Below are 15,910 nucleotides of genomic sequence, written 5' to 3'. Positions count from 1 at the left end.
GCTCCTCTCACTTTCCAGTATTCACAGCAGGCAAGGAAGTATGGCCGATACTCTGGAGGCCACTTGTATGCTGACTTGCTCGCCAGGCTTCTGGCATCATCTCACAAAAGCCACTCTTGAAGACCCAGTGCCTACCAAAACCTTGCCATGTAAACCCAGTACACCAGGACATGGAGGACAGCCAAATACCACAGAAGATGGACAGTGACCCTTCTCTTGTTAGGTGTGCTAATTTGAGTCTTTCTCTACTTACCTGAATGTTTTCAATAAAGCTTTAAGAACTTAGGGATCTTTCTTGCACTTGGTTAGAATCAACCAATGACGCAGTGGTTACCGGAGCAGTAACCACTGGGTATTTGGTTGATTCTAACCAGTAGTTACTGAAGCAGTAGATAAAGCAGCAACATCAAGGTTATATCTTTAGGCATATGTCTTGAATAAACGCACAATGAATCACAACTGTGTTGAAAAGCTAATGGGCAGCAAAAAATAACTTTAGGCACGAAAATCTTGTCTCTTAACTTCAACAACAGACAATGAGAAGCCACAGAGGATTGTTCATCTATAGAGAATGATTCAAAGAAGAGTCTTTTACAGCAAACTTCCTTCTGAAATTCCCTATTTTTCCATTTACTACAGTGATTAGTCTCCGAAGTTTAAAGTCAGTTTTTGGGAATGCATCCCTATGTTTTAATCCCATACTATCTGAGTCTCATTCAGTTCAGTAGGTTACTCATATGCTGATCAGCAAATTAACGGCTGCAGCTTGGGTCAAAAAGAGTAACAGTGATCTGGATGCCAATGTCTACCCTCTAAATAGATAAAAATCTGAAAGAATCTGATCAGCTGGAAGAGGTCTTTGCTCAGTGTTAATAAGTACTGGAAAACTCTTCAGGCTTTACAGTGAAGCTACTTGAGGACATTATGAAAGCAGACATTATGTATCATCTCCTTTACTGGAATTATAAAAAACCAACAAAATAGACAAATAATTTACAATATCCATCTTGCAGCCACAGTGCAATCTGGACTGTTTTGAATAGAATAATATACTAATTTCTGCAGGCCAACAGGCTTCTGATGGAGAAAAATCATGAAAGACAGATGAGAATTTTTCACGGATTAATTCACTAACAGCGTCAAGCCCCCATACTAACTTCTACTGCTTTTATAATGTAATTTTTATCATTATTTACAGAAAAGGCATTTAAAGTGTGTGTCTCAATAGTTTCCCCAAATGCACTTTGGATAAGAAAGAGCTGGAGCTTCTGTTCTTAGCAAAATGTTTACAGCAAAGTTCCTTGCCAATATATAGATATTCTATTAGAAAATCATAAAAATGAATAATCAGCTTGAGTTTAACTTTAATAGTGTCTAGAAATAATACAGTAAAAGATAAAAGTTTCTAACTAAAATTTATTTACCGAAATGTATACCCTAAGACATCTGCAGGGGGTCACAGCATGAAGTAAAATGTCTATACTTAAGGAAAAAGATTATGAAAATTCTTGATTATGAAAGTCTATTTTTTAAAAAAACCCGGTATAATCAGTTTCCAATGAATCACTGGAAATTCATACCATATTACCTTGGAATGCCTGTGTTTTGCTGAGATACTGGAGGAATTAAGGGGATTCCTTTTTCTCCAACTGCCCAAGAAACACTATTGGATACTTTCCCAGAGGTCATTAAAGTCATTTGATTGCTACCATCAGCCTCAAATGAAAAGGACACACCTATCAAGGGGGATAAAAAACAAAGTAGTGTATTTATGCATTCAAACACAAAGTCTAAACATTTAAAAAAATACTTTCTGTGACTAAGTAGTCAAATAACATGTGCCTTTATATAAATGGGGTAATGTGAAACAACTGGATTCTGCTGCATGCTGTGAGGGACGCTGCTCTACAAAATGAGTGAAAGATTCCATTCCACCTAGAGAAAGGATTTCCACTTGGATTGGGAGGAAAGGCTGTGCCTTGAAAGCTCTGCCAAAGGCTTTTTTTTCCTCCTTCACAGATGGACACGATTTAGTATTTCTGGTAGTTTTCAGATTCAGCATGCTGTTATTAATGAAACAGAAATTCAGAGTCAAAAGCATTATGCATAACAGAAAAGTCAGTCCTAAAGCTTTATGATATAAAGACATGATGGTAATTTACACAGACATTTGTTGTAGTGATTTTTTTAAGCATTTTTCTCCACAGCTTTTCATCTACTATTCTGATACAGCTTGATCTCAGCAAATTTATGCAAGTCAGTAATCTCATAATGATGTTCAAACTTATCATATAAACTTGAAAGTTCCATATGCTACTACGTATTCTTCTTATCTTCCCTTTTCCTCTCTCCCTTGTTTCATCTTTCTAAAGTCCTAGGGACAAAATGTGTTGCAGGGTGTCAACAAAACAACTAGGAAGACAAAAGTTACTCTGCCTATAAACTTACACAGCCACCAGTTCTTCAGTGGTTTAAAACATTTAAATCACTGGAGGTATACTGGTTAATAAAGTCTGCTTGCTCTGCAGTGTTAGAGGCCTTATTTCTTAAATACTAAAAAAAAAAAAAACCCTGAACACTTTCTTTAGCTAGTAGAGCTCCACTCATACTCCATGCCAAAAAATACACACATTATTATACACAGCTTAAAATTAGTAAGAGAAAAAAAATTCCACAGCAAACTTTAATAAGAAGAATCACGACTATTTTATAAGATTCAGTTGCTCTCAACAAAATTTACTCTGAAACTTAGACCAGCCTGTTCCTGCTACATGGTTTCAGCAAAAGGAGAAACCTTAAACTGAGAAAAAGTTGTGAGTTCCTACCACTGCCAACTCCTTCATGGTCCAACATCACACGCTGATTGCTGCTGAACTCTATTTCTTCCATAGGAGCACTGCCTGTCAGAACTGTGGTCTCAGGAACAGGTATGAACACTTCAGCCAGCAAGGTGGTACTGCTCATACCCATTGTTTCATAGATCTAGAAAAGAAACATTGTGACAGACATAGTGAAAAATTTACACTTGTTGTCACGAGAAGTGGAAAACAAACTGTAGGGTATTTGGACAAAAGGTTTTACTATGACTTAGCATGAAATAATTAATTTAAGGCAATCATATTAATTTATTTTCTCAAATATCCAATCAGCAGACATTCCAGCTATCAGAAGCTAACTTAGTCTGAATTCTTCTTCACCTTTCTAATGCACCTGAGAATAGTAAGACAAACTCTAGGCTTCAAAGAGCATCATTGTACAATATGCAACTATTTCTGACAGTCACTGGCATGGGGGGAAGACGCCAGAGGGATTCTGCCTCATTAATTGTCCCTTGCCAGGAAAGGCAGGGTAACACACACAGTCTCTGCTCTGGCAGTATTACTTTCCTTTTTCCTGGCCAGCTGTACACTGAGTGATGTAAGCAATTCCCCAATTTAGATGTTTTTAATCCAAGAAGATAGTATTCCTTTTCCCTTTCAAAATGTGCGTTACATAAACGGAGCAGGCAAGGAGCACGCACCCTTCCCAGAACTACCACTGGTAAAGTTACCTAACAGCAAAAGCCATCTAACAGGAGAGGCAGGATCCTGACAGAGTTCCTCCTAAAACCAGACTGTATTGGCTCTGAAAATTATTCACATTGCTCATTCATTAATTCACACTTGGAATAGGGGTGGGGGTGGTTTGACTTAACTGCACTGTTGATCAAGTCAAGTGCAGTTATGGACATTACTAGCGTGATTCCTTTCTTATCCCTCTCCAGCAAACATTATGATGATTTTACTGTGTGGACAATAATGTTTTAAGGCCATTTTGGCAAGTTTATCTGCAACATAAACCACGTACACACACATATGTATACACACACACATACATAAAGCACAAGCATCAAAGTTAAAAGCGAGGAAGGGGTGCAAGACTGATGATTTACAAAGGATCTTTCACAGGTTTTCCAGTCTTTACCACCATAGAGCAAAATACAAAAATTTCAGGTGTAATTACATTTCATATTAGCTTTTTAAAAGTTACTATGATAAATCATTATCTACCTGTAGTTTCAAACTCTCTGGCCAATTGAATATTTGTAAATTGAAAATCTGTCCAAAGTGAACTCTGAAATCTGAACTTATCGGTCGGGTAACAGTCCTTGATACTTCTTTGGAGTTGAAAAGGACTTTTATAAATGCTGACCGTTTCTTCACATCATCTCGTCGCAAAACTTCCGCTCTGTAAATACATCAAACAAGCTGTCATATGTCACTTTTAATAACTTTTTTATTCTCTGGTTATTTTTAATAAGAATCTGACTCCTCAACATGTAACAAGAAGTCACTTAAATAAAGATGATATTCTTCTAAAAATGTCACTACACAGGACTGACTTTAAAACTATTATTTAATAGTTGTTTTATCTTCTCATGAATATAAACTGATTAAAAAATGAACAGGTCAAATTTTAGATCCAGTAAAGCCACCTCTATATAGGAGGAGTTAGCAGGGAAACAAAATCCCCCCTAGTTCCTTCCTCCAAAGCATAACAAACAGTAGCAAATATTGAGTAAAGATTTTGAAGTTTTTAGTCACTGTGAGTAGAACACCCACCCAATAGCCCTTTGTGAGGCTATTTGCTGAATAAGTATGAAACAAAGCAGTTTTAAAATGACTAAAATCTGCTAGATGCGTGTTAAATCCCATTTGTAAATGTAAGAAGTAACACAAACAAGTAAATTTATTTATTTTATCCACAGTGAAATCTCTGGTTCACTGCATGATTTCTTTATTTTCCCTTTGTTCACTACAGCAGTAGTGAACTCACTAATAGCTAGTGAGAGCGGTGCTGCCAGAAGTGGCCTAGACTCTGCACTGAAAACAACCTCTTTATATACACACCCCTCTTATGCCGATGCTCAAGGAATATCAGATGGTTCAAAGGGCATGTGCAGACATGCATTCTCCAAGATCAATACGTACAAGATTACATGTGACTTGAAAACTAATCAGAAGCAGAAGTTTCATCACTAGGCTAAACAGAATGGTGAGCACATGCTTCTGAAGTTGTACAAACTATCAATTAATAAATAACAGTACAGAAATCACAAAGTAATTTGCAGGCCAACACTTGTCTTACCGAGGACACAGCTCTGTTGGAGTTATGCTTCCTGACAGGACCAGTTCAGGAATTAGAGCAGGCTTTCCAGGTTTCCTTCTGCAATTGTCAGCTTTTTCTCTAACTTGCTGCTCTATTTCGAGGCTATTGGGCATTTTAGGTGGGATGGGTTTTACACGTTCCTCATCAAGATCACCATCTTCTAATGATTCTTCTTCTTCATTAATGTATTTTTTCTTCTTTTTCTTCTTGGATGTCTGCATATAAAAATAATAATGTTCTTCCTAAACTTGTTTCAATCAGAAGAGATTTTTTCTCTTCTCTTGATTTGCAAGTGGTAAACACATATGACAAATGACTGTATAAGTATAAAATTGCCACACACAAAATAAGATTTCTCTCATTCTCTAGTACTAGTTCAGATTCAGAATTCAGCAATGCATTCCATTAATATGCTTCAAAAACATAATGTGCTTCAAACAAAACATTTACTTAACCTTCCAAACCAACTTACAAAATAAACACGTTTCTTGAACAATCTGGCTAGCAGCTGCCTTCTCATTTAGCCTGAGCTACCATATGCATTCTGGTAGGACTGAAGGAAGGTTACTCAACAAGTAGACACCAGTTTGAGATGTACTGTCTGCATGCACATTGACAAAGTGAATGCACACGTGCCACAAATTTTGGAGCACAAGCTTTTTGGCTTATCATGAGTGGAATGATCCCTTCCCTTCCTCTATGCCAACAGAAGAATAAACGAAAGAACACCACATGCCTTTCAGCATCTCCTAAATTACAGAACTCATTTTCATGTGCATATTCAGCTTTAAACAACTGCAAACATGTTCCTCCTTTCACAGACTTATAGATTACTTGGAAGAACAGCTTGCTTGGAAGCACCAGCCACTTCATTATTTAAGACATGATCAGTAAAACAGGAGGTGAGGAAAGCAAACAGTTGCTCCTCACTAACTGAAGTATTTAGCCAAACAACTTGTTCACATACTTTTATTAACAAATATTCTTTCTTTCTTAGCCTAATTTCATGTTACCCTTCTTGTTCTTGTGCCTCCTTTTAAATTTATCTTCTATCTTCTATTGTCTTCCTTAGATTCATGTAAGACATCAATAGCAGTGATTAACTAAAGAAGTACTTTGAGTACAATAAAATAAAGCACTTCTGGGCATGAAAGGAAGGTCTGTGTACTACATTTCACTCTAAAAGGAAAGAATCACAACCATCTCAGTCTCAAGAGAGTTTGTGAATAACACAATAAAAAGATGTTACAAGCAGCTTTGGCCGGAACTACCCACCATGGTATTTGTGAAGGCATAACTGGCTAGAGGTAGATGAACTGTTCCTGTTAGGATCAATGCTCAAGACTATCTGCCTTCATTTATTCATCTTATCCTAAAGTTAACAGACACGATACTAGAGACATGTGCCCACCTGTGTTCTGATAACAGGAATTTCCACTACCTGCAAATCAGCTACTGATCCCTTCAAACATTTTAAGTGTCTTCCACAGATGTTGCGTGTATGTGAAAAAACTTTCCATAAAGTATCAGCACATGCACTAGATTCCTGAAAACTGTATTTGAAGCATTTCCTTAAACTTTAATTTGCTTTGGTAACAAAAAAAACCCCACAGTGTTCAAACTGGGCAATAATTATATTCAAGTATAATCACCATTACCCTGAGCTGCCCAGTACACTGCCACATAACTATGAAAGCAAGTCTGATTTTGCTGGCGCTGCCACAGAGCATTTCAAAGATCATCCTGATGCAGTGTACTGTTCTAGCTCCAGCATTTGCCAACATGCTCTGAAAGCATGACTGAGACCTTAACGACAGCACAGATTATTAGCAATAAAGCTTTTCAGAGGTAAAAGGCTAGAATTATTTTTTTTCAGTTTTGATACATTCCTGAACATAAACTTACATGAGATGACATCAACTGCTTGTTCATTAAAAACACACCACAATGATTTTACTTCACCACTTACACACAAAATTCATACGTGGGGTTTTTTTTTTTGTAAGGAGGACATAAATGCAATGGGAATGCTCAAAACTATTAAATTTAAAGAAAGAACTGAAAATCAACAGGAGGAAGACAATCCTCCACAAAAAAAATAGCACTTTTTAATTAACAATTAATTTACTAACAACTCCTAAATAGACAGGATATATCTAAGTACATTACGAATTTGTGCAAAATTATCCTGAAATTGCTTTTGTTTTTCTGTATTAGAAGGACAAATTTTCAACACATTTAGTAATTATTTTTTGTGACACTGAATGATTTAAACAAACCTGTGTCTTCTTCCAGGACTTCCATTCTTTTAGCTCAGTTTTATACTCCTCCATTTTCTTTTCATATTCTTCCATACATTCTTCTAGTAATTCATTTATCTCAGCCTGAATTTCTGCTTCATATGCTTCTTCATCTAACCTCTGATCAACCTCTTCCCTTCAAAACAACAGTTATCATCATGTTACATAAATGAATATTAAGTCTGTAACAGAACATAAGTCTACTTCTCCATGAATTAACTTCATTATCTCAAAATTGTGCTCTATTTAAAAATACCAGCATTGATAATCCACGAGTTGAGAGCAGACAGGTACTACTCAGCATGAATGTAATTACTTTTTCTTTACTCAAAGGCCTGTAGAAATTCCTTTCTGTCACCATAATAACTTGTTACTTTAACCTTCCTTCCTCCCCAAATTAAAAAAGAATAGTGGCAGGTTCAATAGTGCCAGACACTACTCAAATTCTTACTATTGCACCCTTCATATCAGAATTTTTAGTTCCTGAATTGGCAAATATTATTAAAACTCCACTGCTGGCAAATTAAGTACAAAAAGCATTATCACAACATACTTCCTCAAATAAAGTTTCATGGGCGTGTTAGTAAACTTCTGGAAGTCACGGAGGGATTTAATTTCTTTCCAAACTTTTATAATGGTCTTAAGCAACATTCTGTCTTTTTCTTGTTCAGCATCACGAAGTCTTCTGGTTTGCCTAGAAACACATACGCATATGCACAAAAATCAATCAAAACTGTGTAACTCAGTGGAACAACAGAGGTGAAACTTGTCATACCAAAAGTCAAGTGATGCGGGTTTCAATTTGACTGATGGCTGCAGTGGTTTAAATCCAAGAAGCATATAAAACCCAGACTTGAAGATGGCAGGATTTGATTTCCTTCTCTACTCGAGTCTTTTGCATTTTGGACAATCTGACTTCAATTACAGATCGTTCGCTAGAGACCTCAAAGTTTTCTGAAATGCTTATTACAGCTGTGCATCATTAAAAACATTTTAAAGTCAATTCATGTAAACAACAGCCCAGGAAACCAACACTGCTGCTATGAAGTTACGCTTATTAAAATCACACATTACAAAACATGTTTTAAACTTACTGGAGCTTTTAGCTCCAGTAAAAATGACTTGCAGAGATGATGTTGTAAGTTATGAAATAATGAAAGTCCTTTGACAGCTCTACAAGATTCTTAACACAAACAAAGTTAACAGAGGGGTTTTTTGCCTCAGAATTGGTATTTCACATTTCCACCCTCTAATTTGTTTGTATAAGAGCTCTTCATTAGCTCTTTACATGACCAACACACTTCTCATGTAAATGTCTATGCAGCAGAAGCACACACTGTTTCCAGTACTATCCCGGTGGCTAAACATGTCCAGTAGAAATAAAGTGATTTGAAAAAAAAAAAAAAAAATATATGCAAACTAACACATCACTACTTGCAATATTCAGAGAATGCGGAAAGCAGGGAAGCTGTGTTAGAGCCTGGAGAAGAAATACATCATGCATTATTTAAAAGCATAAACAAATTTAATAAAAACAATAAACAAAGAAGAAATACAGATACAAGAAATACAAATACGTTCCAGAAAGCAGTATGAGCAACTTCTCAACTTCATAAGGTAGCAGTTTAGTTATTACTTATCCATGCAGCTTAACCACCCTTTCTTCTTTGTCTACCAGATAAAGCTAGATGATGAAGCTTAAAGACATGAGGAACACATGGGTCAGTAATAACACTTATCTAATGTATTCAATTTGGAAGCAGGACCTTTCAGTAGACAATAAACCTCTGCTAAAATCATCAGTCAGAAGAGCCTGAAACCTGCAATCCACAGCAAACGTTGGCCTCCTCCTCAGCAAATGAGGACAGTAGGGCTGAAATGGCTCATTTGCAAAAGAGTTTTCTGTATTCAGATGACATTTCTTCCTCAGTCTAATGGAAAACTACAGCTCTGATCTTCAGACAGCAGAGTATACACCAGTTACATTAGTGGGGGTGGAGGAAACAATTAGATTATTTTCCATGCTACACACTCTTCACATCTGTAACGTCTCAAGTGTACTACATTGACCATCAAGGAAACGCAATCTTTAAAGAGAGGCAAGGCAGGTCAGATGTTTTTACCAGCATACGTGGTCCAAGTTAGTATTAAACACCATGACAGTAAAAATTCCTGAGCCCATCTGAGCCTCATATGTATAATAACTGCCAACAACAGAGCTGTAGCCAGAAAGAATTACAGATATGAAAAGCCTGAGAATAATCCAAGCCAAATTCATCTCATATTACTTACCCAACACTGATCTCACTGATTTCACATGAGTTTCTCCTGATTCATAATAAATAGCGTGACACTAAACTGAAGCACTCAAGACCTAGAAAAACACTTGGGATACCCATAAGGAATATCCTATCTAATTAGACTTAACCATCAAGCAAGTCTCAGGACTGGTGCCAAAATCCAAGAATCTCATTCCCACATTGAACCTTCTCATTACTATTCTCATGATTTTCCTGTCTCTGAGGTACTGTCTAACTGCACACCTCCTGCTCCCGGTCCTCTAGCAGATACATTAAGAAAATATTACTAAAAGCTACTCCTTTTTCAATGGAAGGAAGACTTTGTCCTTCAGTATAAAGTAATACATTATGGCCTTCTGCACGTCCCACACAGACACCAATGTACACAATGTACAACACAGTCTACTTGCAGGATGAAAATCTGAAGAAGAAACTCCCTAAGTAAGAGTAGTGAGTGGATGTGCAAGTGTAAGATGATGTAGATTTCAAGGCTGAGAGTAGAATCATGATTAAAAAAAAATTATTTTAAATATTGTATTATCATGTGACCCACTAAATCAGTTTAAACTTCTGTTTATTTAAATTAATACATTAGTGCATACTTTCAGATTGCGAAAAACTTTCATTTTTAAGTACCTACTAGTTAAAAGCCTGTTCAGCATGGATCTCCAAAACAATTTTTATCATACTACTTATTCTTATAGCTCACCACTGTCCATCTGCCAAAAATAATACTAACTTTCACTACCAAGCCAGAAACTGTAATGTATTTTACTACCCGGCTACTGTCCAAGAACAATAACTATAATCTTGTAAAACAAAAATATTAACCCATTGGCAAAAACATGTTCAAAATACCTAAGAATGTGAACTGAAGCAAGAACATTTAAGTAACGGGGAAGAAGAAAAAAAACAAAGGTTTTTGTGCGTTCAAAAAATTATATCACTTGCATTGTTCTATGAGCTTCATGCATGCAGTTGATGTCTATTGAAACCTTATTTTAATTAAGTTTCAATTGTGCAAAACACCCAGTAAATAGTTTCCTAAGTAATTAATCAAATTAGATGACTTTTGAATCAAGATTTCAGTCTGTGTTTTATTCATAATTTCTTCTACTCAACTTATCAGCAAGAACTCTTAAGCTCTCCAAGTTCTTCTAGAGCTATTCACATGAATCGTATTCTCTACTATCATGGAAAAGAAAAAAGGCTTATGACTTTAAAAAACAGTGATTTAATGAATCCATACCTACCTGATCTCAATTTTGTATTCAGGTATGCTCTGTTGTGCCACAGGTCTAGGAACACCAGCACCATCATTGTCTACACTGCATTGCACAGCATTCCTCAAAGCATGCAGCTTAAATGAACAAACAAAAAATTAACAGATGGTTTGACATTTGAGGCATATAGTGCAATGCACCTTGACATGGAAGAGCTAGTTACTACGTAACAGAGAACTCTGAATTGTCTTGATTCCATATTTACAGGGTTTTGTCACGTCTGTGAGGTGCTGATGCTTCAAGATGAAATTTTAATTAGGATTCCTGGATGTGTGAGGGAGATTAACTGACTTTGATCACTGTGACAGATCTAAACAAGGGGAGAAGACTGATCTATGGAGTATTGTAAAAGCTCAGGAATCAAAAGGGTAAGAAAAAAAAGTCAGTCTGTCAAACATCTTCTGTAAAAGTTTTTTTTGGGGACTAGAAAGGGCCACTAAAGGTAACCCTAGAAAATCAATAAACAACAAAAATCAGTGGGTTTTGGCTTTGATGAGTGCCTTATAGAAGCTGTGCACCTTGTAACAAAGCATTTAAGCATAACATTGCATGTAACAACTAGAAGAAGAGAAGGTCTGAGACAGAACCGGCTACAGTCCAAATGCACTTCTGAAGCCATGCTGTTGAGGCAGCAGGCCACCCCTTCACCTAAGATCTGAAGATAGGTATGATTAGAGGGAAGAGGGACACCTAGTTTAGGAGAATGCAAAAACATGCATGGCTGTAAAGACAAAAATATGTGAAAGACTGGCTAGCAGAGAGAGAAAAAAAAGAGTGGAACTAAAATTTTAGTTATCATGCTGCTGTAGATCTCCCTAACGATAGTACTGACTGTGAAACCAGAATGGCTAATGGCACTGCAGGAGATGAAAGCAACTACATCTGAAGTAGAAGCAATGAAATTACAGATCAAGGAGCAAAGATTTTTAAAAGAAATTTATTAAACTGGAGAGGATATACAATTGGAAAGCAGGAAGCATACAGCTGAAAACATGCATGGGCAATGACAAAATGAAACCAAATGATATTTAAAAAAAATGTTGAAAGAAAGAGTAACTGAACACATGGAAAGCTGCTAGTACCATCTGGGGCACAGACAGCTTGTTTTATAAAAGGAGACAGAAAGTGCAGCTTCCCTGCCTTCCACAATGAGGACTGAAAGGTGATCTATTTTAAGATACAAAGAGCAAGTATCAGAACTGGATAAGGAGCAGGGAGGGAGGGGAAAAGTGAGGAAGTGTTCTTTAGGCTTAAGAACAACTTGGTTGCAACAATCTGGCCATTAAATAATGACTGTTAGAGAAGACAAGTTTTAAAGCTGCCTGTCAGTAGCAGAATAGTGACTAAAACATGAAAAATATATTATGCAGTTGCCTACAAAACTGGCAAAGTACTGTGGAAACACTCAGGAAATCTTCCACACACAGGTTCCTGCAACGCAGGCATGAAGAACCCACATGTCCTATTTCACCAATTCAAGGAAACTAAAGCCAAACCTTCAAAAGTAACGACAGACTAAAGTATATCAAAGAATTATTTTGAGACACTGTATGAAATATTTGTCCAGTAACAGGACTATCACCTAATGCTTTATACAAGAAATCAGGTTTATATAGCACCCACTGACCCTCATTACACTAATATAAAAAAGACCTTGCATACAATGATTGTTTTTCCCTTATTATAGTCCTTTAAGGTAGAAAGTTGTCACCACCTTTAACTTATGGAAATCTGAATTTGCACGTACTGCATAATCAAATGAATTTTAAGATACTAGTGCTACTACACCGCGCTGTCGTATGACAGTATTTACCTCACATTTCTAAAGAATTATTATCCTTTCAGATTTCAAAAGTATTTTAAAATGCTTTAAAAATATTCTTGCATACCCTGATGTATTGTATTAACAATGCCTGATGTTCATGTACAAATTTACACCAGAGAAGACCATTATCATTACTTTCAATGTACAGCTAGAGGAAGAGTGATGGTATGCCGAGTGTAAGCAGCGCAGCCAAGGTCATGGGAGCCAGGATCAGAAAAGCTGACATTTAGCCTAAGGTTTTTCCATGTCACAAAAGCCACACAATAGATGGGACAACAGCATGCATTTAAAACACAGCATCTGTCACAGATATAAATCTGGAAATGGGTCATCAACTTTTGCAGAATTCGGTGAAATTAAACTGCTTCCTTTTAATCACGAAATAAAATTAAACTTTGCTAACTTCCCTCCTCCCTTGAATACAGCCTTTTGTTGTCTCCCTGTCAGAGCTGATGACACAATCCTTTAAATTCTTATCTGTCATTCAATGGAAAACATTTTGGGTACTCTGAGGAATACTATATGTAAATGTTATTGTATTCTAACAATTATATTCCCTTTACCTCAGAACCTGCAGAGAGTTCATTTTAAATAGAAGATCAAATAAATTCATAATCTTAAAAATGCAGTTCTGCACAGAACACACAGCAATGTACGTGAAATATTTCAGTTTTTATCTTCTGACAAAACGCCATTCATTACATACAATTAGAATTTTATCACTCCACTCTGAAGAAACAAACTCAGCTTTTAACTTGAACTGTCACATCATTATCTTAATAAGCTACAACGATGGAATAGAAATACCTTGTCTGTGAGAAGTTTGGTAAGATTCTTCTGTTTTCTTGCTAAATACTGATCATACAACTGAGCCAATTTAGCTGCTAACACATGCTCACGGCTAAAACAGGGGTGATGGGTGAATATCAGTCCAGAAATATCAATATCCAATTGAAATGGCCCCTGAGAATCTCCGGGTCCAACAAGATACTGATTGGCAGCTGTCATTTTTATGGCCTGAAACAAACAAACAAAAAGAATAAAGTGGATTTACAAGTCCCAACAAAACTATCCTGCAAAGAGATTGCGTGACCAAAAATGTCCCATTTAGCACTGCTTACATCTAACTACGGAGCCTTAAACTGTAAAGGCTTCTGGGGTAACCTCTTTGCTTCATTAACAAGTGGGTGGCATAAAACCACCATACATATTCTATACAACAGAATTTTGAGAGTCCATATGAGGCTGAAATAAGAAGTCATCTGCCTGTACTGCAAGTTTTGTTGAGCAATGAAGACAATAACACTGAATTGGAAAAAGAAAAGCCTGCCAGTTCTCTTTTCACCTGTTTGATTAGTATCACTCTTTGAACTGAGCTCTAAGATAAACAGCCCAGCTCTCAGAGAGCAGCTTTCCTTGTAAACCATATGGATTGCGCAGATGAGGAAATTCGATGTTTCCTCATTCTAATGCCTGGGAAATTCACTCCAGCAAAGCCCAATGAAGGCTTTCAGAAACAAAGCTTAAAGAACTTGCTGCAACCAAAAGGCCATCAAGGTTATATCCTCAGGTTACGGAAATCAGAAGAGTGAATTAGCAGAGCTTCTAGCCTGACTACTGCCACTCTCCTCTTAGAATTCTTTGGAAGAGATTCAGAGATATTCCAGTACCACAGAAGATTAACTTGTTAATTATGTATTGCTCATTGCAAACCCTTTGTAAGAACTGAAAAACAGGAGTCTGAAAGGGGAATTCAGCTTTGTGTAGCTCTTTCACAGGACTGGCATAAATAGCCACAAAACACACTTAAGCCCACCTGATCCTTCCACATTGAGTTTCTCATCAAAATGTTTAGTATGACATAATTTGTCATAAAAACAACAACTTTGAATTCCCTATGCTTTAACTATTTTTCCACCCATAAAGGACCCCTAAGCTTAATGTCTTACTTTGATTAGGGTATTTACATGTCACTATCCATGTAAACATTGCATTCTTGAAACACAAGCTCTCTTGATTTATCTTTACTAAGGAGCAACCTCTTTTCCTGCATGCAGAAACATGCTGCATAGATCTGTGGTACTGGATGCATCCTGAGAATTGTGTATTTGTAACCAGCATAAATTAAATGGCAGCACTCAAATCTGTATCAAGAACAGCAGACAGAAACACTTGTGTGTCCCAAACCAGCTATCTATTTTGAAGTCTAGAAATTCACAGTTTTTCCAAAGGGGGAATACAGTGCTAGGAAGCAGAACAAGCAAAGCTTGCTTAAAGCTCGCTGAATGGTTTTAATTGAAACTTATTCTGATTTGCACTGACTGCATGCTGCTGTTTGCCAGGTATGCTGTGGTTGAGGGAAAACACAAACAGACAAAAAAACCCAAAAGAGATCTGAACTGACAGAACATAACTCAAAATGTTACTACATGCTTTCTACATGAGCAAACTGCATGTAAAGACTTACTTTCGAGGAGTTTCATCACTGGAAAACAAGCATCACACACATGCTGTTCAACTATTTCTCTCTCAACCTGTAAAGAGCTCTATGTCCTGATGACCAAGTCTACCAGCTTCTACCACAAGGAACTTTGTAGATACACTAATGGAGGAACTACCTTACTTTGGCATGAGAATACACAAGGGTACCTTTGTGACTCACAGACTTGAAGCAGTTTGTCATGGACTTTCACTTTACTACTTTAACACTACTACCAGGTAATCTCTTCATCCTTTTGTATGCATTAGTCTTACTGAAAAATTTTACTGGAAAAAGTAGAATACATTTAAAGACCAGTTGTAGAATCCCAAAAAGCAGTCAGTACTCGTGGTTCCTAGCACAAACCCCTTCAGCTCACCACAGTTTCTGGTACAGAAGAACTGGCATATTGGGTCTCAGGAACCACATTTCTGAAATATGCCTACCTTTCTATACACTGTTTCAAGTTCTGGTGCAATGCCTTCTTCCAGTGAGAATATTGGAGGCCTAGTAGAAGACTGTTTAATTGGATTAGGCAATGCTAAGATTTTGCCATCGTCACCAAACCACTCTTT

At 36.8% G+C, this 15,910-nt stretch overlaps 1 protein-coding gene across 1 annotated transcript in view; it reads right to left on the bottom strand.

Annotated features, from left to right (window-relative positions):
• Window positions 1-15,910, bottom strand: part of CC2D2A (coiled-coil and C2 domain containing 2A) — a 50,584-nt gene that overhangs the window by 27,185 nt on the left and 7,489 nt on the right. The window contains exons 7-15 of the mRNA XM_010143566.1: window positions 15,782-15,906; window positions 13,664-13,873; window positions 11,002-11,108; window positions 8,002-8,142; window positions 7,428-7,584; window positions 5,128-5,363; window positions 4,050-4,227; window positions 2,826-2,982; window positions 1,589-1,736 (exon numbers count right to left, since the gene is read on the bottom strand). Coding sequence (XP_010141868.1) covers window positions 1,589-1,736; window positions 2,826-2,982; window positions 4,050-4,227; window positions 5,128-5,363; window positions 7,428-7,584; window positions 8,002-8,142; window positions 11,002-11,108; window positions 13,664-13,873; window positions 15,782-15,906 — 1,459 coding nt within the window. The remainder of the gene's footprint in view (window positions 1-1,588; window positions 1,737-2,825; window positions 2,983-4,049; window positions 4,228-5,127; window positions 5,364-7,427; window positions 7,585-8,001; window positions 8,143-11,001; window positions 11,109-13,663; window positions 13,874-15,781; window positions 15,907-15,910) is intronic.

Source organism: Buceros rhinoceros, unplaced genomic scaffold, assembly GCF_000710305.1.
Source record: "Buceros rhinoceros silvestris isolate BGI_N320 unplaced genomic scaffold, ASM71030v1 scaffold3519, whole genome shotgun sequence".
In the NCBI taxonomy this organism is placed as follows: Eukaryota; Metazoa; Chordata; class Aves; order Bucerotiformes; family Bucerotidae; genus Buceros; species Buceros rhinoceros.
Note: the sequence above shows the minus strand (reverse complement) of the source record. Positions and strands in the feature narration are given on the sequence as shown.